General features: G+C 47.7%; 3 protein-coding genes across 3 annotated transcripts; 1 reads left to right on the top strand and 2 right to left on the bottom strand.

The window, feature by feature from the left end:
* Positions 1-1,220: 1,220 nt before the first annotated feature.
* Positions 1,221-24,904, top strand: LOC135817029 (uncharacterized). The gene is made up of 12 exons (XM_065330130.1): positions 1,221-1,568; positions 1,757-1,873; positions 5,860-5,951; positions 7,014-7,112; positions 19,157-19,261; positions 20,299-20,472; positions 21,166-21,261; positions 21,779-21,881; positions 22,779-22,936; positions 23,767-23,797; positions 24,697-24,795; positions 24,881-24,904. The coding sequence occupies exons 2-12, from the start codon at positions 1,868-1,870 to the stop codon at positions 24,902-24,904; spliced, it is 987 nt and encodes a 328-aa protein (XP_065186202.1). The 5' UTR covers positions 1,221-1,568; positions 1,757-1,867.
* LOC135818434 (very low-density lipoprotein receptor-like) lies at positions 10,905-13,202 on the bottom strand. The gene has a single exon (XM_065331806.1). The coding sequence runs from the start codon at positions 13,138-13,140 to the stop codon at positions 11,995-11,997; it is 1,146 nt and encodes a 381-aa protein (XP_065187878.1). The 5' UTR covers positions 13,141-13,202; the 3' UTR covers positions 10,905-11,994.
* On the bottom strand, positions 14,000-15,686 carry LOC135818435 (protein crumbs homolog 2-like). Its single transcript, XM_065331807.1, has one exon. The coding sequence runs from the start codon at positions 15,617-15,619 to the stop codon at positions 14,495-14,497; it is 1,125 nt and encodes a 374-aa protein (XP_065187879.1). The 5' UTR covers positions 15,620-15,686; the 3' UTR covers positions 14,000-14,494.
* Positions 24,905-25,000: the final 96 nt, after the last annotated feature.

Genomic DNA, 25,000 nt, shown 5'->3' with positions numbered 1-25,000 from the left:
GCTCTTGCAGCTAGGTCAAAGACTGCACTGGCAAGTACACTTTTGCGCAGTCGCGATCTCGCGGCCCCGCATCACGTGCGGGTATCTGATGACGTAGAGTGATTCAAGATGGCCTCCGACGTGTTTCCCGTTTTGTGATCCCAAATACCAGCCCTGACTTTGTGCACATGGCGGGTTGAAATCTGACCCGGGTCGAACTCAACCCGGGTTGAAACGCTTCATGTAAACACAGCCTAAGTAAGCAACCCCACTGCCAACACTTGAATGATAACTGCAGTAAATTGTTCTTTAAGTCGTACATTTTGCCTATATTTGACTATTGCGATATAGCTTGGTGCGGGTTGTCTCAGACTTTACTCCACAGACTGGAGGTACATCAACGCTTGCTTCTGAAAATTCTGTTTCGAAAAGACCAAACATTTGCCTCCCTTTGTCTTTATAAACTTGCTTCCACGCACCCTCTTCTTGCCCGACATCAGCAGCATCTTTGTATCCTTGTGCAAAAAATCTTCCTAGCCCAAGTCCCGAAACATATTGCCAAGTACAACTGGTTTGTTACCACTAGACCAACACGCAATGCCTTATCACTGCCCCGAGCTAGTTCCTCTCTGTTTTTGAAATCCCCTTTCTTCTCAGCATACTCCCTTTGGTCTAACCTGCCTACTAGCATTAAGACATGCCAGGATATCAGGAAATTCACAGTCCAGCTTTCCACACTGTCTCATCCGAAGTGATCCCATGTATTATTAATGTGCCTCCCTTTCTTTTTCTCTCCCTATCTCCTTTCCCTCTCTGACAGCATCTTTCTTTTTTTCCCTTTTAAGTTTTAGCTTGCCGTGGTTGGCTATCACCTGACCTCTCATGTTTATTGGCAGTCTTCGGACGGGCCAGGAGATGTTGAATAAATAAATAAATAAATAAATAAATAAGTAAGCGTAACAGTAACTGTTACTTGAGAATGGTAGATCTAATAATTTATAAAAATTAATATTAATGATCGCTTCTGACTGAAGTAGTTAGTACTACTAGTGTCACTTGGTTATGGCTGGTTGTCATGGAGCTCGTGTCGTGAAGGCTTGACGCACGTCTCCTGCAGGAGCTGCACTCGGAGTCGTCCTGTTTCAATGACTATGTGTTTGACATCTCTATCGCTAGCGCTATAGCGCTGTCTGATCCAACATGATCAAGAAGTTAGTGCGCTCTTATCTCTCGTCTACGAGACTCTCGTAGATCTACTCCAGTGTTGAAAATATAATGCAAATGCACGTGCGGATTGTCGTTTTCAAATGAACTCTAATCTGCCTGGTGCCAGTGCATGCTGCGTCTGTCACCCGCCTGGTACATAACAGTCTTTCATTGAAAACTATTTTGAGTCGTTCTTTATTTCGTTCAGAGTTTCTGAAGCTCGTTGTACGATGATTTGTAACTCGTACTCCGCGCTAGCGCTCTATCATAGTACCAGGGGATGACTTAGCGGCAACGCTGCTTCCGAAATCGAAGGAACAGTAATTTTGCGGCGAAACGGTACGAGTACACACAGCTAGCTGGTGAAGGACACAAACTGAGATGTGAGTGTTAGTGTTATTGCCAATATTGGTGCGGTAGGTGGACACCCGATAGCAGCGCCTGGTGCATGTGGTAGCTGTGATCCTCGGTCAACGGATCAAGCAGAGCACTCAGCCGACACGAGTATCCAGTCACCGAGTGCGTGTGTGTGTGTGTGTGTGTGTGTGTGTGTGTATGTGTGTGTGTGAAGAATCACCGCGGATCTCACCCGTCGCGCATGTAGCGGGAGTGCGGTGTGCATACCAAGGTGGTTGAGCCACGACGCTTCCTCTTGTCAGTTGAGGCTGAGCGGCGACACGAGATGGAGGTAGGTTGTGCCCCCCCCCCCCCGTGTGGGCGAGGGCTCGCAAATACTGTAAATATACACATTTTCGGCAGCTATTTAATTTCGGCTATATTCGGCACCGACCCAAAACGCCTAAATTAAAACGCCGATGAAATTTTTCACAGCATCTGTCGCAATACCATGCCCTCTACCCCACGCCGAAAATAAATCGCCGCCGAAATGTCAAAAATCGTGAAGTGCCGAAATTTTGCAGCGCCGAAATTTTGTATATTTACAGTAGGCGTACCAGAACGATCACCAGTAACCATGGTAACCATGGTAACTGATTAGCAACCAGCTGCACTGTACCTGTAACTGATTAGCATACATGTAACTATGGAAATATTAAAACATGGTTTAGTACTGGTAGGTCTCTTCAGTCTTCATTATGTACAGTCAACTTTGCTAAGAACGACTGCGGATGTAGCGACAATTCGCAAACAACGACAGAATTTTCATGCCCAGAGCAAAGTCCCATCTAACTGTAACACATACATGTACATACATACATACATACATGTATAATGGGACTTCGGGTATAACGACACTTCTCATCGATGCCCCGCTGAGTGTCGTTATACGCAAAGTTGACTGTATGCTCAAGCCGTTACTGTGGTTACCAAACGATCCAAAGACAAAGTTACATGTCGTAACCTCGTATAGAGGCTATGCGATTACACCATCAGTTGAGATTAGGGCTCAAACGGTCACGGTTTTACCCCTAACGGTTAACTGCTAAGCTAACGGTCGGTTTACCGGTTATAACCTATAAGCCACGGCAATCCTGCGGACTCTTTTTTACCCGTATATTTGACTATACTCATTCAAAAAATGTACCCTATTCAGTACAACGCACACATGTACATTCTCTTGCGTGCTCATTCATACATACTCTCACACCAAGAGACCAGATATGACCGAGTTGACAGCCCAGAAATTGCGCACGCGTGCGACAGCCTGCGAAAGTGCATACTTTGCAACGACCTGATACTTGAAAAATTGACTGAAAAGTTACTGCGTAACCGCTATCTTTATCGGTTAACCGTTAATTCTTCGTAACCGGTCTGCAACCGGTTACGAAGAATACTGTAAAGCGACAAACTTTCGCGGCGCGCAAATTTAGCGTTTTCATAAATTCGGCTGGTTTACGATGAGAAACTTTTGCGATTCTATCTTTTCAGTCAGATCTTGTACTGTCTACAATCAATGTACGGAGGGGTTTGCGGCGTTTTATATTCGCGAATGTGTGATGGTCGCGAAAATAGCGAAATTTAATCTCTAGCGAAAGTTTCTCACTTTACAGTAACCGTTTGAGCCCTAGTTGAGATGCTTTCGCGTAGTCGCGGATTCGCGGCATGGCGCTGCACTTGCACCAGCGACTCACGCTGCATACATAGTGAAGATTAGAAAATCCGCCGACTCACCCGTCTACTTGGCGCCCATTAGAAAACCCGCTATGAAATCATTCGCATAACCTCTCCACATCGCTACAGGGAGTTGTAGCGTCTGCGTGGGAAGACGACAAGGGGTTTCTGTGTGTATCGCTACATCATGTGTGTTTCGACCCCGCACTGCCCGTTACATTCAGCCTTGAGCCAGGGCCGATTCATGCACGCTGGCATGCGACATCGCTTGTCTAGGCGGCGCTTGGGGTCAGCAGGTCAGGATTGCGGTCACGACCCGTTTTCCTCGGCGTCCAAGATTTCTCGAGTCCCTGTGGTGAACTGCGTGTACCTTTCACTCCGCACTATCCCCAGTGTCCGCCGGAACCGGTCCGGTTGGTCAAATCATCACCAGACCAACATGTAGGCAACTCACGCATGTGATGTTTCCTGGTGAAGGGGTTGTATGTAACCACTATCGGATCATACACAAACTGTATGAAAGTCATGTGACTACCCTCCATATCATACACAAACTGTATGAAAGTCATGTGACTACCCTCCATATCATACACAAACTGTATGAAAGTCATGTGTATACCCTCCATATCATACACAAACTGTATGAAAGTCATGTGACTACCCTCCATATCATACACAAACTGTATGAAAGTCATGTGACTACCCTCCATATCATACACAAACTGTATGAAAGTCATGTGTATACCCTCCATATCATACACAAACTGTATGAAAGTCATGTGACTACCCTCCATATCATACACAAACTGTATGAAAGTCATGTGTATACCCTCCATATCATACACAAACTGTATGAAAGTCATGTGACTACCCTCCATATCATACACAAACTGTATGAAAGTCATGTGTATACCCTCCATATCATACACAAACTGGAAAGTCATGTGACTACCCTCCATATCATACACAAACTGTATGAAAGTCATGTGACTACCCTCCATATCATACACAAACTGTATGAAAGTCATGTGTATACCCTCCACATCATACACAAACTGTATGAAAGTCATGTGACTACCCTCCATATCATACACAAACTGTATGAAAGTCATGTGTATACCCTCCATATCATACACAAACTGTATGAAAGGCTAAGGTATGGCCGCACCAATCAAAACCTTCTTCCGGCGGTCCTGATTCCCGTATCCCTTTCCCTTCGCTGTCCATCATCTCCTACATCTCCTCCGTCTCCCTCTTTTCCGTTCTGGCATGTGATGAGAGCAATAATTATTGTCACCCCCCCCCCCCCCCCCCCCCCTGGTCAGGTATTTGGGGCGGAGATGTAGAGACGCAGGGATGCGAAGAGGCACTACGGGTAGGATTTCACCAAACACAGCATACTGGTGATGCGTGCACTGTGTGTATGCGGTGGTGACTCAACTGCATAATGCTGTAAGTCTAAACAATAATAAGAGGACGAAACAAGTGTTTATACTCCGAGTTTCACGCACTAAGCGATCATCAGAAAACTAGCTCTGCCTCTCAGTATTGAGCACTCTCTTGGACAGCCTTGAACCTCTCTTGGACAGCCTTGAACCTCTCTTGGACAGCCTTGAACCTCTCTTGGACAGCCTTGAACCTCTCTTGGACAGCCTTGAACCTCTCTTGGACAGCCTTGAACCTCTCTTGGACAGCCTTGAACCTCTCTTGGACAGCCTTGAACCTCTCTTGGACAGCCTTGAACCTCTCTTGGACAGCCTTGAACCTCTCTTGGACAGCCTTGAACCTCTCTTGGACAGCCTTGAACCTCTCTTGGACAGCCTTGAACCTCTCTTGGACAGCCTTGAACCTCTCTTGGACAGCTTTGAACCTCTCTTGGACAGCCTTGAACCTCTCTTGGACAGCCTTGAACCTCTCTTGGACAGCCTTGAACCTCTCTTGGACAGCCTTGAACCTCTCTTGGACAGCCTTGAACCTCTCTTGGACAGCCTTGAACCTCTCTTGGACAGCCTTGAACCTCTCTGTTATTCTGTAAGTCTACACAATTTTCGGCCCATTCAGATTTCGGCCTCCCAGGGCTAAAACCCATTTCGTCCGCATCAAATTTTCGGCCTGTACTGCTGCCGCCTGTATTTGCTGTCACACTGAACCTTGTGAAACAAAATTTCGGCCGCCGCAAATTTTCGGCCAACATGACCAGGCCGAAAATAGCCGAAAATAAATCAATATGCTCGGAATATTTGTTGCCTTACAGTAGACAGCCTGTGGTACAAATACAAATACTGTCGTGGACATTGAACTCCGATGGGATGACCGGGGCCGGCGCCCGTACTCTACGTCAGTCTTCTCTCTACCTGCAGTACCGTCGGCTGCTGAAGAACGAACAGGCTAGAATTTCACCAAGCACAGCACACCAATGTATACACGGTTACTCAACTGTGCATAGACTCTAGCACGTAACATGAGAACGACCTAGGCTACGAGGCTGACCCCCCCCCCCCTCTCCCCCCAATCCCACCATCCCCAGTTCTTCAGTACCCGACAGTAACGATACATACTGTACTCATTCCCTGCTTCTGTTCCCTGTCCCGGCACACTCTGCAGTGGTCAACGCACACGCACGCGCTCCTGTCGCGCAAGCTGACGCGGTCCAAGCTGAGTATACAGCAGCTCCACGAGCAGCGCGATCAACTGCGGTGAGTCACAATGCTTTGCCGTGTGCTGCGTCTTCTGCACATTCCGTGTTTGTTCGTGTCATCGAACTTTTCCAGCAGAGTATACCGTATTTTCCGGATCATAAGTCATACTCGATTATAAGTTGCTCCCCCATTTTCAGGTTTCAGCAATATTGTTTCGACAGGATCACTTCAGTAGTAAGTCATGCTCGATTGTAAGTCGCACCCCCTTTCTCACCCTTGAATATTTGTGTAAAAAGGTGCGATTTATGTTCGGGGAAATCCGGTGGTAAAACCTATCAAGGCGACCACTCGGATAAGGTGGCCCACCTGACCTAGAAGACCACGGACACCAGGACCAAGGCAGGCTATTTCCAGTCCAATGACCCAGGATAAGGAGACCACCTGATTACAAAGACCACTTTTTGAAGGTTCCGTGAGCGATCGTCTTCAACAGGTTTCACTGTACGAACAAAAGTCGAAATAGCTGCGAAAATAAGGAAGTAGCAACAGCTGTGGAATAGTGCCCGATGCGCTGTGTACAGAGCCTTTGCATACATCATACACACAACCCTACTCCGAATTTAGTTGCTGGAACACTAGGAAAGAGCACAGACCTGCTTTCACTAGGTTGCTGCTCCCAGTTTCATGTCCATTGAGATCTTCAATCCACCTGTACTACGTCTAATCCCGACTGGTTGCAATTCCTGTGTGAGTGCACTACAGCATTGAATGTACTGCCTCCAACTGTCCAACTCTATAACACAATACGAATACCGTAAAGTCTTGTATAAAAGCCGCCCTCGAATAGAAGCCGCAATTTTGGGCCCATTAAATCACACATAAGCTTGGTTTTAGTGTTGACATACATAGAAATACCTGTCTCATAATAGAAGCCTGCAAAATTTCACCAAGAAAGTCATAGAAGCCGCGGCTTTTATACAAGACTTTACGGTAACTGTTTCTTTAGGCTTGGATCTTGAAAACTTTTGAAGCTCCTCTCCTACCTTTAAAATATCTTTCACTAGCACAGTGATACGAATCCGTCTGGTTTTCGTGTTCGCTTGTGCGTGTTTTGCCCAGGATGCACGTCCGCGACACTGAGAACCGTCACGATGCTCTGCTGCAGAACAGGGACAAGGCGCGCCAGGCCCTGGAAAGGAGCAAACAGGCAGCCAACCGGTACAGTCTGCCACGGCACAACAAGCTTTCCATGCATGTGTCGCCCTGTGATTGTTTCTGTGAAAAAAAAAGAATATTCGAAGCAGACGCAACGTCCTAGCGGAGCTGGTCTTTTCCCGTAGCAATAGAGGTTACACACACGCATACACACGCATACACACACCACATCACACACACACACACACACACACACACACACACACACACACACACACACACACACACACACACACACACACACACACACACACACACACACACACACACACACACACACACACACACACACACACACACACACACACACACACACACCATTGGACCATTGGACCATTGGACGCCCATCGCCGGAGGCGATGATAGCGATGCTACAGCAGAAGCCATAGCAACTTGTGCTGGGATTGCACCATTCAACAGCTTGCAAGGCTGAAGAATTGACCGCCACTATTCAGCCTGGTCTACACCACACAGCTACGAAGTGGCTTTTTTCTGGCCAGTGAATCCCTACACACACCACATCACACACACACACACACACACACCTTTGGACCTTTGGAAAGCCCATCGCCGAAGGCGATGATAGCTATTAGGCGAGGCAGTAGTTCTTGTGTCGGGATAAATCATTCGGACGGCGAAAGTCGCGGCCGCAGACACAGACGAACACTCTTGGTTGGGGCTGGCTTGGTGGCTTCCGACGGCTACGTTCGCGCCAGTCCCTCCGGTCCTGAGCAAGGTGGTACCATTGCGCCTCCGGGATACCGGTCGCACGCAGGTCTGAAGCTGCCACATCTCTCCAACGACGCTTGGGTCCATGGCGGGGCCGCGTGTTAGTGCCCTCCGCAAACAGGATCTGCTTTGGCAACCTGGTGTCGTCCATCCTTACACACACACACACACACACACACACACACACACACACACACACACACACACACACACACACACACACACACACACACACACACACACACACACACACACACACACACACACACACACACACACACACACACACACACACACACACACACACACACACACACACACACACACACACACACACACACACACACACACACACACACACACACACACACACACACACACACACACACACACACATGCACACACACACATACACACACACACACATACACACACACACACATACACACACACACACATGCACTACACACGTGTGCGTGCACACACACACACACACACACACACATACACACACACTACACACGCGTGCGTGCACACACACACACACAGCAGTTGTGAGCCATTGTTAAATTGGTGATTCGACATCTAGTTTTCATAGTACGTAAAGTGCCGGCAAGCCACTACAACCACGTGACTGCCTTTTAAAAACACGATAGGAAATTTCACAACCGTAAAAGGAACATCAGGTTTCATCATTGATTGCGTGCAGCACAGGGTAATCCGGCAATTACGGTGCCACCCTGATCAGTGCGTAGAGTGAAATTGACACAACTACTGGATACGAATGGCGTAATCCCAGCACAAGTTTGTTTGCTAACATGCGATGGGCATGTTGAAGTGGAAGTGGATTCCAACAAAACACACCTACTTATGGAAATCATGGAAACTCAGCCGTGCATAACTCCCCAACAAATGGCCTGCATGGTACGAATACGTGCTACAACCCAAGCATACTGAAGAATTTCTGTGAAGCTCCTTGAAGCTTTGAGGGAACCACGCATCACATGAAGCGACAAAGAAAGGCTTCGTAATGAGACCATTTGCAAGGTCCATCATTCCAATACCCTCTATTATCATGTATAGTCGCACAATCCTCTGCGCCCTCATAATTGTCTGGTTGACCAGATATCCACCTTGAGTATGTAACCGCGTTGCCTTCTACGTCTTTCCACTGGCCTTCATTCTCCAGGTCGGACGCACCAATCCATATTCCACCCCCGCAGTTTTGTTGACGGCGTAACTGGCTAACAATCTGCATTTCTTGATAATTTCTGGGCACGGCTAGAATGCCACCAAGTACCCTGCATCTGTACCTTGCTTCGAACCAAGTGTAACTACCTCTGAAGAGTCTGAGGCCCGGCGTGTAAGTGCGTTGGCGAACATTGGTGAGAAGTTGAGTCTTCAGGCTTTCTATGCGGCTGAGAATGGTTCTATCCTGTAGACCCAAGCGTGAGCTGAGCCTGGCCAAGCGTGAGTCCAGCTTAGCGAAGCGTGAATCCAGTTCCCTGCTTGTCAGAAGATGCTCTTGACAGATTTTGCCCACGTACCCTCTTGGACAATCACACTTGAATCCGTTGCGCAGGCTAGTGCACCTGCCACCGTGTGCACACGGGTTTTGTTGACCGCAGTGGTCTAGTGCCTGTGAGCACTCTGCTCCTTCAAAGTTTTCAGGACACTGGCACCTGAAATAGGGTGCAGTGGACTGTCGGACACACACACCTCCATTCTGACAGGTGCTGCTACCGTCGGCGTTGCTGCATGCGTCCGTTTCGCACTCCTTGCCGCTGTAACCAGCATGGCAACGACATGCGTAGGTCTGCGGATTTCCTCCAGAGGTCTGCAGCACACACCGACCCTCTCCACTACAATACTGGAAGGACGCACAGGACAGAGCTTGGCCAGCAAAGCAGGCAGCCAGCTTGACAGCATCCGCTACATCGCTGACTCCAAACGACGGCAAAAACGATGTCTGGATGGAATTTATGTCGTGGGGAGGAATGCTTCTCTGTGCAAAGTTCGCCTCGTACGTGGCAGCGCTTGTCCTGGAAATGCCTGCCTGGCGCAGATACGTGGCAACACATGATCCATCTTGTGTCTGTCCTGTGCAGGATGAACATATGGTCCCTAGCAGGAAAGCAATACAGCAAACATAACTGGTTGCAAACATGATCTCTACCCGAGGAGAGACTCCAAAATGTTATCTTCTTCCTGGATGGTGACTCTTCAGAATGGTTCCAGTTGTCTTGGTTCATTGCTTAAAAAGTGAGACAATTTGCTTACGTAAGCGGAATCCAAGGCTGATGTACATGTGACTGCACACAGCACTGGCTGATGTTGTCATTTTGCTTACAACAGGTGAAAAAGGCGCTGAACCAGTCGAATAATGAATAGTCGGAAGCGCTTGGCAGGTTGACGTTTGCTAACAGATGCCTCTGCTTCTGTGTGGATTCTTGGCACCAAAGCCTGGACACTGATCAAATTGCATACCCTGAACAACATGTTTGAATCAGCAGTATCTCGTGTCATTTGCCAACCAGTCACCCAGGAGTGCTGCTGACATCGGGATGGATTACCTACTATCCCCGTGACGCTTTCCTGAATGAACTTCCAGATAACTGCTGATGCTGACACTTGGTTGTCACGTTGGCGTGATTACTCGTTGACATGCGTCATTTTTGTACTACTCATAAGTCGGTAAGCATTCTGGATTCTTGATGCAGGATTCATGTCATCGGGGGGATTTTCCCATAGTCTTTTGTCAAGCATGATGATGACAAAATTGATGACATCAATGGAAGGAAGTGCAAGCACAGCGCCTTAATCTTGCTGCATAGTTCATTTTCAGAACAGGACACCAACATGTTGCCAACGTTGTCCTTCTGTTTTTCATTGTTGTTGTGTTTGTGTGTGCGTTCTAGTGGCATGTTGATGTTGTGGTCTGTGTTCTGTACTCGCGTTCTTCAGACAGACATACTTCACAGACTCCACTCTGCCTTTGCTCGAGAAAAAGACCCTGCTGATTTGACGAGCAAGCGCATATGAGAGAAAGCATACCGAGGGAAAGACTACAAATAATAGTAGTAGTAGTAGTATTGACATATCCGCGGAAAGCCGCTTATGTACAACGGCATGGGAGAGGAAAACAAAAAATGAAAATATATTGTTGGGGAAATCCACGCTATTATCGAATATTCAACAATGACGGGTGTGGGGTTATACCAAATTCCCATAATGTGGAAGTACGTTATTATTGTTGAAAGCACTAGGTGATCTGCACTCTACAATGTGACCTGTGCGATTATATCGTTGAATGATTGCCTGTTCCGAGCCACCAAACGCAGTGTCTCCAGGTCCTTCAGACTCCGGAGACGCATGGACGTTGCCTTGGCTAATTCGTTGTCTATCACCACTGGTAGGGTGATGCGCGGGCGTCCGAGCCAGCCCCGATTCTGTCGCTGGAAATACGCTGTCATGCTCACCTGCGCTGGAGTTGCTTCAGGGAGGCGTAAAATATGACCAAACAGTTTCCACCGTGCTCTTCTGCTTAGTACGGATATTGGCTCGGCATTGCAGCGGGTATATAGGTCTGTGTTGGAGATAATTTCCGGGTAAGATATCCCTAATAGACGGCGGAGCTGCTTTCTGTGGAACGCATCCATTGCTGTAGCATCCCGGGATGAAAGCACCCACACGCCACAGTTGTAGGTCAAAATAGATAGCACAAATGCATCAAATAATGGAGTTATATTATTACATGTACTTTTATAGCACGTATAGTGCCGGCAAGCCACTGCTACCACCTTGATGACTTTAACATAACAGAATAATTCACAACAAAAGGAACATCAAAATTCATTATTGCACGCACAGGTTAACCCGGCAATTACGGTGCCTCCCTGATCAGTGCGTAGAGTGAAATTGAAACAACTACTGGATACGAATGGCGTAATCCCAGCACAAGTTTGTTTGCTAACATGCGATGGGCATGTGGAAGTGGAAGTGGATACGAACAAAACACACCTACTTATGGAAATCATGGAAACTCAGCCGTGCATAACTCTCCAACAAATGGCCTGCATGGTGCAAATACGTGCTACGAGCCAAGCATACTGAAGACTTTCTGTGAAGCTCCTTGAAGCTTTGAGGGAACCTCGCATCACATGAAGCGACAAAGAAAGCCTCCGGAATTAGACCGTGTGCAAGGTATATCATCCCACTGTCCATTCGCATTAATTATAGTCACACAATCTTCTGCACCGGAATCATTCCTTGGTTCACCAGGATACCACCTTGTGTATCTAATAGCCCTGCCTTCAACATCTTTCCACCGGCCTTCAGTCTCCACGTCGGTCACACCAATCCATATCCTACCCCAGCACCTTTTTCTACGGCGTAGCTGGATAACAATCTGCATTTCATGATTGCTTCTGGGCACGGCTAGAATGCCACCGAGTACCCTGCATCTGTACCTTGCTTCATACCAAGTGTAACCACCTCTGAAGAGTCTGAGGCCCGGCGCGAAAGTGCGTTGGCGAACATTGGCAAGAAGTTGAGTCTTCAGGCTTTCTATGTGGCTGAGAAAGGTTCTATCCTGCAGGGCCAAGCGCGAGTCCAGCTTTGCCAAGCGTAAATCCAGTTCCTTGCTTGTGAGTAAATGCTCTTGACAGGTTTTTCCCACGTACCCTCTTGGACAATCGCACTTAAATCCATTGCGCAGGCTAGTGCACCTGCCACCATGTGCACACGGGTTTTGTGGACCACAGCGGTCAACTGCCTGCAAGCACTGTGCTCCTTCAAAGTTCTCGGAACACTGGCACCTGAAATAGGGTGCAGTGGACTGTCGGACACACACACCTCCATTCTGACAGGTGCTGCTACCGTCGACGTTGCTGCATGCGTCCGTTTCGCACTCCCTTCCGCTGTAACCAGCATGGCAACGACATTCGTAGGTCTGTGGATTGCCACCAGAGGTCAGCAGCACACACTGGCCTTCTCCACTACAATACTGGAAGGACGCACAGGACGGAGCTTGCCCAGCAAAGCAGGCAGCCAGCTTGACAACATCCGCTACATCGCTGACTCCGAACAACGGCAAAAACGACGTCTGGGTGGAATTTATGTCGTGGGGAGGAATGCTTCGCTGTGCAAAGTTTGACTCGTATGTGGCAGCGCTCGTCCTGGAAATACCTGCCTGACGGAGATACGTGGCAACACATGATCCATTTTGTATCTGTCCTGTGCAGGATGACCATATGGTCCCTAGCAGGAAAGCAATACAGCAAACATAACTGGCTAGAAACATGATCTCTACCCGAGGAGAGACTCCAAAATGTTATCTTCTTCCTGGATGGCGACTCTTCAGAATGGTTCCAGTTGTTTTGGTTCATTGCTTATAAAGTGAGACAATTTGCTTACGTAAGCGGAATTCAAGGCTGATGTACATGTGACTGCACACAGCACTGGCTGATGTTGTCATTTTGCTTACACAGGTGAAAAAAGCGCTGATCCAGTCAGATAAGGAAAATTCGGAAGAGCTTGGCAGGTCGAAGTTTGCTAACAGATGCCTCTGCTTCTGTGCGGATTCTTGGCACCAAAAAGCCTGGACACTGATCTGATTGCTTACCCTGAACAACATGTTTGAATCAGCAGTATCTCGTGTCATTTGCCAACCAATCACCCAGGAACGTTGCTGACATCAGGTTGGATTACCTACTTGTCCACGTGATGCTTCGCTGAATGAACTTCCAGAGAACTGCTGATGCTGACACTTGCTTGTCACGTTGGTGCGATTACTCGTTGACATGCGTCATTTTGTAATCATAAGTCAGTAAGCATTCTGGATCCTAGATGTAGGATTCATGTCATCGGGGGGATTTTCCCATAGTCTCTTGTTAGGCATGATGATGACAAAATTGATGACATCAATGGAAGGAAGTGCAAGCACAGCGCATCAATCTTGCTGTGTAATCCATTTTCAGAACAGCATACGAACATGGACACCAACATGTTATCAACGTTATCCTTCTGTTTTTCATTGTTGTGTGTTTGTGTGTGCGTTCTAGTGGCATGTTGATGTTTGTGATCTGTGGTCTGTACTCGCGTTCTTCAAACAGATATACCTCACAGACTACACTCGGCCTTTGCTCAAGGAAAAGACCCTGCTGATTTGACAAACAAGCACATTATGAGAGAAAGCATAGCGAGAGAAAAGACTACAAATAACGGAGTCATAATATTACAAGTACTTTCATAGTACGTATAGTGCCGGCGAGCCACCACTACCACTTGACTGACTTTAAAAAACACGATAGGAAAATTCACAACCGTAAAAGAAACATCAAGATTCGTCATTGCACGCACAAGTTAATCTGGCAGTTACGGTGCCACCCTGACCAGTGTGAGGAGTGAAATTGAAACAGCTCCCGGATACGAATGGTGTAATCCCATCACAATGTTTTTCCGTTGTGATTGCTTCAGTGATGAGCATATGGAAGTGGAAGTGGATACGAACAAAACATATCTACACTAGGAAAACATGGCAACTCAGCCGTTCATAACTCTCCGACAAATGACCTGCATGGAGCAAATCCATGTTACGAGCAAGGAATACTGCAGGATCTCTGTGAAACTCCTTGAAGCTTTGAGGGAACCTCGCTTCATTTGATGCGACAAAGAAAGGCTTTAACACCAAGCCATCGGCACGTTGTATCATACAAAACTTCGCGTGCCTCACTGCGTGTAATCCAACAATTCTCACGACTGCCACCATTTGGTTGTTGATAAGCCCACCTTCTATATGCAACGACCCTGCCTTCTGTATCTTTCCACTGGCCTTCAGTCTCCAGGTCGGACGCACCAATCCATATGCTCCCAGTGTAACGTTGTCGACGGCGTAACTGGCCAACAATCTGCATTTCATGATTGCTTCTGGGTACGGCTAGAATGCCACCGAGTACCATGCATCTGTACCTTGCTTCAAACCAAGTGTAATTACCTCTGATAAGTTTGAGGCCCGGCGCGTAAGTGCGTTGGCGAACATTGGCGAGAAGGTGAGTTTTCAGGCTTTCTATGTGGCTGAGAATGGTTCTATCCAGCTTGGCCAAGCGTGAGTCCAGTTCCCTGCTTGTCAGTAGATGCTCTTGACAGGTTTTGCCCACGTATCCTCTTGGACAATCACACTTAAATCCGTTTCGCAGGCTAGTGCACCTGCCACCATGTGCACACGGGTTTTGTGGACTACAGTGGTCAACTGCCTGCGAACACTCTGCTCCTGCAAAGTTCCTTCGGCAATTGCACCTGAAATAGGGTACAGTGGACTGTCGGACACACATACCTCCGTTCTGACAGGTGTTGCTACCGTCGGCATTGCTACATGCGTCCGTTTCACACTCCTTGCCGCCGTAACCAGCATGGCAACGACATGCGTAGGTCTGTGGATTTCCTCCAGAGGTCTGCAGCACACACCGGCCTTCCCCACTACAATACTGGAAGGATACACAGGACGAAGCTTGCCCAGCAAAGCAGGCAGCCAGCTTGACAACATCCGCTACATCGCTGACTCCGAACCACGGCAAAAACGACGTCTGGGTGGAATTTATGTCGTGGGGAGGAATGCTTCTCTGTGCAAAGTTTGACTCGTATGTGGCAGCGCTCGTCCTGGAAATACCTGCCTGACGGAGATACGTGGCAACACATGATCCATTTTGTATCTGTCCTGTGCAGGATGACCATATGGTCCCTAGCAGGAAAGCAATACAGCAAACATAACTGGTTGGAAACATGATCTCTACCCGAGGAGAGACTCCAAAATGTTATCTTCTTCCTGGATGGTGACTCTTCAGAATGGTTCCAGTTGTCTTGGTTCATTGCTTATAAAGTGAGACAAGTTGCCTCCGTAAGCGGAATCCAAGGCTGATGTACATGTGACTGCACACAGCACTGGCTGATGTTGTCATTTTGCTTACAACAGGTGAAAAAGCGCTGAACCAGTCGAATAATGAATAGTCGGAAGCGCTTGGCAGGTCGACGTTTGATAACAGATGCCTCTGCTTCTGTGTGGATTCTTGGCACCAAAGCCAGAACATTGATCAGACTGCATACCCTGAACAATATGTTTGAATCAGCAGTATCTCGTGTCATTTGCCAACCACTCACCCAGGAATGCTGCTGACATCAGGATGGATTACCTACTTATCCCCGTGTTGCTTCCCTGAATGAACTTCCAGAGAACTGCTGATGCTGACACTTGGTTGTCACGTTGGCGTGATTACTCGTTGACATGCGTCATTTTCTAATCATAAGTCAGTGAGCGTTCTGGAATCTTGATATAGGATTCATGTCACCAGGGGGGGGGGGGGGGGGATTTTCCCATAGTCTCTTGTCAGGCATGATGATGACAAAATTGATAACATCATTGGAAGGAAGTGCAAGCACAGCGCCTCAATCTTGCTCCGTAATTCATTGTCAGAACAGGATATGTCCAACATGGACATCAGGATATGTCCAACATGGACATCAATACAACATGTTATCAGTTTTGCAGGGGAGCAACCTGTTATCAGTTTTATCCGTTTTGTGCACGCTTTCGTGAGAAATCACACCTTGATATTTTAGTGCTGTCATTGTGTCCTCCTTACCCTACCTTGCTTGCTATTATTTCATTTATTCTGATTTGTTTGTTTAGTACAATGGTGATTCCTGAAGAATGTTGGACACACGTACGAAAAAACCTGTTCAAATAATTCTTTCCGTCGTTCTTTCTTCCTACATGCATTTTGTTCATGTATTTCAATACTGTTCCATTGTTGTTGTGGTATGAGCGCGCTCACTACATGTCTATTTCTTTCGATATTAGATTTCTGTTCCATCGGAACCCCCCAAGGTGACTCTCTCTCTCCTGTAGTATTTGTGATCTACCTGGAATCAGCCTTGAGGGAGATCAGAGCATCGATCCCGCACAGGCCAATGCGCGACATGGCTCTACCACCAGAAGTGATTTATGCCGATGACACTGATTTCATCAGCCAATCCAGACCCTGGCTGGAGAGCATCGAACCGGATATCATCGCTATCCTTGGAGACTGGCACCTAAAGGTCAACGAAGATAAAACAGAAAAAACAACATTGCGCCGGGAAGGAGACCGCCTGGGTGAAGTATGGCGGAAAACAAAAAAAAACTCGGATCACTCCTCGGCGACGAGGAAGATGTTGCACGAAGGAAACAATTAGCAACGGCAGCTTTCAGAGCGCTATTCACGGTATGGTGTCGTCGATCGATCATCAGCGAAAGTCTACGGCTAAGGCTTTACAACGCGTTATCATCCCCGTGCTAACGTACAATGGAGGCACCTGGGGACTGACGGCTTCAGCATGGGAGCGTCTGGACACATTCCATCGCAGACCACTTCGGAGTCTCCTGGGTATCCGCTGGCCGCAGTTGATTCCAAACAGAGCCCTGTACGGCAGATGCCACGCAGAGCCCATCAGTGCTCATGCGGCGATCCAGATGGGGCCTGTTTGGGCATATCCTCAGACTCCCTCAAGACACACCTGCCGCCCTCGCTATGCGGAGTTACTTCACCTGTGGGGACGAGGTATGGCGAGGGCAGCCACGGACAACCATCGTGTCCACACTATCCGCGGACCTAGAATCAGCAGGGCTGAGGAGTCTGAGGAACTTGGCAGACCTGGAGCACTTGCGGGCCATCGCCGTGGACAGGCCAGCGTGGCGCGAGCTGTGCCAGGATGTACGCAGTAACTAATGGATGGGACAAAGGCATTGTAAAGACCCCGTGAATTTAGCACTTACCATCGACCATGAGTTACAAACCTATCGTCGTTGTCTGTTATTCTTGTTCTATTTTTTGATCTTTCGAATAGAACCCGTGCATTGAGCACCTATCATCGAACATGAGTTATGTGCCTGTCGCCTGCTGTCTTACATTTATTTTTTACTCTTGTTTATTTTTGTTTTCCTCCCTGCCCACTCTGCCTGTCTTCTGGCACATGCGAATATGTGGACTTACTGTTGACGTAAACGCGGACGTGCGTATAATAATAATAATAATTAGGTTTCTTGGCTCCGCACCGACGTTTTAACATGTTTTTCTTTTTCCACTTAGATTGTTTTCGTATCGTCTCCATCACTTGACATCGTCTCCATCACTTGACATTGTCTCCATCACTTGACGTTGTTCAATAGAGTAACTCAATGTCAATTCCGCTCGTCCTCTTTTTGTTGCGCTACTAAAATTGTTGCCTCCTCGCCGATTACTTTATCCCTCTGTTTTCATTGTTGTGTGTTTGTGTGTGCGTTCTAGTGGCATGTTGATGTTTGTGGTCTGTGTTCTGTACTCGCGTTCTTCAGACAGACATAATTCACCAACAGTTTACTGTGCTCAGCCTTTGCTCAAGAAAAAGACCCTGCTGATTTGACAAGCAGGCGCATATGAGCGAAAGCATACCGAGGGAAAAGACTACCAATAATGAAGTCGAAATATTACAAGTACTGTCAGGGACATTGAAATCCAAGTGGATGACCGGGGCCGGTGGCCTTACTGCTTTGAGCGCGTACATGCACTGTACTTCACGTATACACTGCAGAAATGGACAAGCAGTGCTCACGGCTGCAAGGCCAGCGCCCCGTGGCCGCTTGACTTCTGAATGGATTTCAATGTCCGAAACACTACTATCGTAAAAGTCCGTAAATAAGTATGTACTTACTTTCAAATTTAGTGCTCACATCCGTACTAACTTTCGGGGGGGGTGCTGACTTTCGGGGGGGGGGGGTACTAACTTTCGGGCGGGTACTAACTTTCGGGCGGATACTAACTTTCGGGCGGGTACTGACTTTCGGGCACAAACTAACTTTCGGACCTGACTTGTGTGTAGTGGAGAAGCCACATTTCATACAGGTGTATATGCTACGCACTGCATGTGTGAACCGTACCGGTACGTATTTCGGCCTGTATGTTTATCGTGCCTTCAACAGAAAGAGCCTCAAAAGAATGGAGGGTATTTTTTGTGGGCAGGCACTTATTTACGGACTTTGACGGTATAGTGAAACCTATCAGGGCGACCACTTGGATTAGGCGACCACCTGTACCCAGAGACCACTCCAACTAGGACCAATGGATGCTATTTCCAGTCAAATGACCCTGGGTGGGGAGACCACCTGTACCGAGAGACCACATTTGCAAGGTCCCCTCAGCGGTCGCCTTAAATAGGTTTCATGATTGTACATGCCGTTATGCAAGACATAACAGCTTGCATTATACACTCCTGTGTGTGTATCTGCACGTGTGCGTCGCCCTCTGCAGTCCCCGGCAGGATCTTCACACGAGTGAGCTGAACGCCCTGGCGAGCAGTATTGCTCTGGAGAAGAACACACTCGAGGATGCTCGGCGTGACCTTACCGATATCAAGTGAGTGCACCATTGGCAATAGGCTATGAAGGGGAATCACTCAATGTCACTCACGTAAAGGTGTCCTGAGCTATTTCGGTCAGGATGGATGCAGTTAATTAAGATGTTTTTCAAAATTATTTAATGACTGCCAGTACATTACTGTCGGGTTAGGGTTAGGGTAAGGGGGTTAGAGGTTAGGGGTTATGGGGGTTAGGGGGTTAGGGGTTAGGGGCCGATGAACCCCAAGCACAGCATACAGTTAGACCTCGTTTATCCGGTCATCTTTTATCCGTATCCCTTTGCATCCGGAAGAAAATAGCTGGTGACAGATGTACAGCATACGTGGTGCATCCAACATAACCGGTGTTCGGTTATCCGGTTTCCTCGCCTAACCGGATGTTTTTTGTTGTGGAAAACGAATGTGTGCGGTTAAGCAAGGTCTGACTGTACCAGTGTGCACACGGTGACTCAGCTGTGCATACGCTGTTGTACAGGAAAACAAGACTGGCCTAGGCTAGGAGGCTGACACCCCAGTTTTTTGTGTGTAAATTTACACCGGCAGTGACACACAGTTAGAAAATCGCCATTGGACAATGAATCCCCTTGGTCACATTGCTTGCCAGTTGGCGAGTTTGTAAGGATTATCATGGCAATATGGCACGGGATGAGAGCATCGATATGCTGCGGAAACTTGGCAAGCAGGCGCCGCACTTTTTGGTATGTTTGAGTGGCACATGTACATGCAGCTGGACGTGTGAGGTGAAGCGAACACCCTCTACCAGATAAACCAAACAAAGAGCTGAGACGCAAAACTTGATAAGCGCCAAATTTGAGAAAAGTCCGATTTTCGGCTCAGTGCACTCAAAAGCTCTAGGAGCACGGCAAAATTTACATCCAGAATCTGATTGGAACCGTTTCTAAACTGGAGATTCAGATGCAAACCACACATAAAAATGAATCCTTTTTTTGGAAATTATCTGAAAAGTGATGAAATGGATTTGGCGGGTTTTGCATTCCAGCTCTTGATAATTATGTTCCTGTATGAACCTTTGCAGCCAGAAACTGGTTAAAGCCATGGATGACCATGCCGGACTGGAACTCGAGGTAAGCAAGGCTGGCTTGAGTGATGCAATCACACAGAGAAAGTCCACGCTGGCAACCAAGGCAGAGGAGAGACGAGCGAGAGAAACGGGAATACAGGAGACTGCCACTAGGGCCTTGGCCACGAGGTAAGTTGGTGCGTGAGCTCCAATCAGTGACGGAAATGTACGATAATAGGCGAGCTGAGTTGTTTCCGGTGGAGTTATGCATGGTACATCGGAGGATGTACCCAGTGTGCTGACAGTGCTCAACACGGCGGAGGTAGAGCGTAATACAGAACAACAAGGACAATCAAGGCTTGTTTGCTGCTACTTCAAGTTTCATGCTCTCGCAATCATCAGGCAACATGAGGATGGGGTGCCAACCCGCATGCCGGTATATATGCCCCATCCTCATGTTGCCTGATGATTGCGAGAACATGGAACTTGAAGTAGCAGCAAACAAGCCTTGATTGTCCTTGTTGTTCTGTATGGTACATCTTACAATACATAGTATCGTGAAATGGTTGATGTACATGCACATGACATCATTCTGTACATGACATCATTCTGTTGGTTGTATTGGAACTGTGATGATGCTGTATTGCTTTCTAGAACACAAACATGCAATCAAAAATTCGTTCTTTCTTCAGTTTGAATGCTATATTGTTGTCATTGCTGTTGCTGCTGCTGGTGCTGCTGCTGTTGCTGTTGCTGTTGCTATTCCTGCTGCTGCTGTTCCTGCTGCTGTTGCTGCTGCTTCTGCTGTTACTGCTACTGGTGCTGCTGCTTATCTTGGCTGCATCTTCTTCCCGTGGAAATCCACTACGTTATACTCTGCAGGTCCTTGGAGACTGTGGGTAGTGGGGTCGAACACCTGGCGGTCTCTGCTCCAGGAACAAAGCCAGCTGATCTCATTGCTCAAGCCACCAAGGAGAAGTGAGTGCATGGCGGGAAGCTCCAGGAATCAATACAGCTTTCAAAGTTCAAGCCCTAATCTCTTGAATTTCTCCCTCCGCCCGGTTCAGAGCAGCAGTCATGTCTTCGTCACAGGTTCACTTACATCCTCCACACGTATGGTGGTGTAGGTTCTGGACCATTGCATACGTGGACACGTTCTCATTTTGTGACAAACCTTGATCAAAACAACTGGACTCCTACAGATTTTAGGTTAGGCTAGCAAATTAGCCAAACAGAGAGAAAATATTCTGTAGAGAACACACTCAGTAGCTGGCGGGGGATGGGATGGGATGGGATGGGGGATGGGATGGGGGATGGGATGGGGGATGGGATGGGGGATGGGATGGGGGATGGGATGGGGGATGGGATGGGGGATGGGATGGGATGGGATGGGGGATTACACTGAATTAAGACTGTAGCCAACAGCCGAACATTTGCACCAGAACTTTTTGGTGCGCTGTCGACATACTTTTTCACCCATGCTCTATTTCTACAGACGGCAAGCAGGCCTGGCCAGAGAGGCTGAGGAAATGCAGGCCGCCGAGGACAAGAAGGTGCGCGACGTTCTGGACTTTCAGAGCAACATGGACGAGCAAAAGGTATATGCCACGTGTCTAATTTCTCCCGCTTGCCTGGGAAGCGCGGTTTTATTCAACATGACATGCAAGAAAGGAAGAACACTAAATATACAAGCGATGAACCCGGCAATGAAATTAAAATGAATCCCCTGTTTGCCGGGCTTAGCTAGTATTTGCTACCCTGTACTTAATGAGCGTTGTAAAGTACAAACCGTTTCAGACGCACACACACCTACCTGTTCTGTATTCTGGTGTTTTGTGGATCTCTGAGTAGTCTGCTTGGGCACTATTCTATTAGCCACCCCCCCCCCCCACACACACATGCACACCTCTGTGAATCAAAACCTGACAATAAAATACTTGAAAGACTTCAGCGTGGGACGTTTAGACAGACCTGAACATTAGCTAAATGGCCTCCGCAACCTATTCCTACTCACAGTCTGAGACATAAATAAACCAGATACGGTGAGAAGATGCCGATCCAACACGGGCATGCGCATCCCCCGTAGTCGTAGTTTGGACCAGTTGAGCATACTCTGAGCATCTTAACAGGTCAGACACGGCTGGAGGTCGGCACTAGCATAGCATAGTAAGCTACAGGCCAAGCAATGGCTTCATGACCGTCTTAGCCAGCGATTGCCCCGAATAGTTCCTATGTCGATATTGTCATCAGTGACACACCTGAATGGTATCCGACTATCCGTTCTTGGTTGGTTGGTGTAGTTTCTTTTGCTTCTCCAGAATGAACAGGCATTGCTGCCCATTATTGCGTGGATAGTGAACTTTTCAAGCCATTCTCCTGGGTGTGTATCCGTTCTTGGTTGGCCGGATTCTACTTCTCTGAAATGAACAGACATTGCTGCCCGTTCTTGCATGGATAGCAAGCTGTCCACGCCGTTCCTGTGGGTGTCGTTTCAGAAAATTCTGGCCGAGCAGACGCGTCTCCGAGCTCAGCGCAGAAAGAGAGAAGAGCAGCATGAGGATCTGGAGCGTACGGAGCTGGCAAAGCAAGGGATCAACGTGCTGTCTGAAACCTGCCGCGCAAAGAACAAACTCGAGCGAGAGGCGAACGAGAAGTAAGACATGTTGCTAATCCCGTCCCCGTTCCTGTACATGCTTTTCCTTTTCCTTTTTCGCTTCTTCCGTGGTTGGTCTCACCCTCTCCTCAATTCAATTGGCCCTCTTGACATGCTACGAGATGCTAAAAATACATAAACAGTTAAATATGATCTTGGTGCAGCGCTGTCACCTATTGTGGTACTTTACAGTCCAACAAGCGTTAATGCTAGGGGACCAGGAAAATTGTCGTTGCTGCCGTCGAGTCTGCCATGAGCGAGCACTCGGGGTACAACAGAAATCTTTCACTTACAGCATCTATGAAGTAAACGCCTTGCATGTTCGTCAAATGCATGCATTTCTGTATAATCAAATTGACAAAGAAGTCAGAGCGATGTTTGGCCTCAATGCTACTTCAGTTCGCCACTATGCGAGTCTTTGTAAGGAAGCACTACACATTTTGGTGTTGAGAACTGTGTGTACAGAGCCCCGGCTATATACGAGTACACACGGCTCACTGGGCTGGGGTCTTCACCTTTCTGGTGGTGCTAAGCATATACGAGGAGAACATGGATGCAGTGAATGGGATTTTTGGTCTTTGACCTCTTGCTGGTGAGCTGATCTACTCACCTCCCACCGATTTAGGAGCTGCATCTGCGCCTTGATCCTTGAAGGGTGGTGGCGTTCCTACGGATGCGGAAAACTCGGTTTCCAGCCGAGTCTCACGCGAACGGGTGAAATTAATTAAGAATATGACGGTGATAATGATGATGCCTGCCTCTTTTTGTCAGATAGTTCAGGTCAAGAACTCCGGTCTGTATGACGTTTGCTCTGTCGTTCGTTGCTGTAGGAAATTTGCGTTGGAGCAGGAGCACAAAAAGGTACAACTCTTATCATAAGTTATCGCTGCACAATTGCTAGCCATTGACCCAGATCCAGTGGTGTTTAAACAGCTGTGCGTTCACATATACTACAACTTAGACTGAGACAAGGATGTTACCGGTATGTATAATTCTATTTCATAAGCCAACAGGGAGGAAGTCACTTCAAGGACTCGGAAGACAGAACAACAACAAAAGGGCAAGGCAGCACAGGTTGGCCTGCGTGCATGCAGAGTCCTAGTGATGTCTTAGTGACGTCAACACATAAGACGTGTACATGGATATCACAGTTCAGTATGAGCATTAACCAGATTTTCGACCGAGTCAGTCATGAATCAGAAGCGGAGTGCAATGTGCTTCTACCCAGGTAGCTTTGTAGTTCGATGGTCTTGACTAGCAGTAGTACAACCCAACGCAAGACGATTATTTCTTAGTCTGGTGTTGATTTCTTCCCCGCTGGCAACAGCCTTTTTCCATTAGTAAACATCCACATACCGTATTTCCCCGAATATAAGTCGCACCTTTTTACACTAAAATTCTAGGGTAAAAAAGGGGGTGCGACTTACAATCGAGCATGGCTTACTACTGAAGTCAATACATCAAATCAATATGGCTACAACCTGAAAATGGGGGTGCGACTTATAATCGGGGAAATACGGTACGTGGCCAAGGCCATCGTAACCAGTCCTAGGGGTATATTTAACTGTGAGAGTCTGCTCTCCTTCAATTCTGGTTGTGAGTTGGCATTGGAAGTCAGACTGCTTCTGGTCTTGGACAGCTGGTAACGGGCTGACCAAGGCCACCAGTCATGGTCTTTATCCACTACAAATTGCTTGATTTGAAACTGTCTGTAGCTCTTCCCTGGGCAATAGCTAACTTGTAGGATGGTGTGCTTGCAGATGGAGCTGTCCAGAACATTGGAGCAGCAGAGAGCAGTGTTGCAGCAGCGAAGCGCAACGGCAAGCAAACCCCAGTGGCACGACAGGGCAGACATCAAGGTGAGAACGCACGGCAATGAGCGAAAACCAGTTTTTTTTCTAATTTTTTTCTCTGCAGTGTCCAATTGTCGTAATGAATTCACAGAGCCAGTGCACCTTAACCTGCTAGTACTAGAGTGCTTATTGCCTGTGCATTCTGTATTGAGTACACTCACAAATGTACTTACCGAAGCCGCATGGGTGTTGTGTTGTTTCATGCAGGCTT

The sequence above is a fragment of the Sycon ciliatum genome, chromosome 5 (assembly GCF_964019385.1).
Source record: "Sycon ciliatum chromosome 5, ocSycCili1.1, whole genome shotgun sequence".
Lineage (NCBI taxonomy): Eukaryota > Metazoa > Porifera > Calcarea > Leucosolenida > Sycettidae > Sycon > Sycon ciliatum.
Note: the sequence above shows the minus strand (reverse complement) of the source record. Positions and strands in the feature narration are given on the sequence as shown.

Excerpts from the sequence above, each read along its gene's own strand:
- LOC135818434 (XM_065331806.1), bottom strand. The coding sequence starts at position 13,140 with ATGTTTCTAGCCAGTTATGTTTGCTGTATTGCTTTCCTGCTAGGGACC.
- LOC135817029 (XM_065330130.1), top strand. Across the intron at positions 21,262-21,778 it reads GCTCAAGCCACCAAGGAGAA|ACGGCAAGCAGGCCTGGCCA; the intron begins GTGAGTGCATGG and ends CTATTTCTACAG. Across the intron at positions 22,937-23,766 it reads GAGCGAGAGGCGAACGAGAA|GAAATTTGCGTTGGAGCAGG; the intron begins GTAAGACATGTT and ends TCGTTGCTGTAG.
- LOC135818435 (XM_065331807.1), bottom strand. The coding sequence starts at position 15,619 with ATGTTTCCAACCAGTTATGTTTGCTGTATTGCTTTCCTGCTAGGGACC.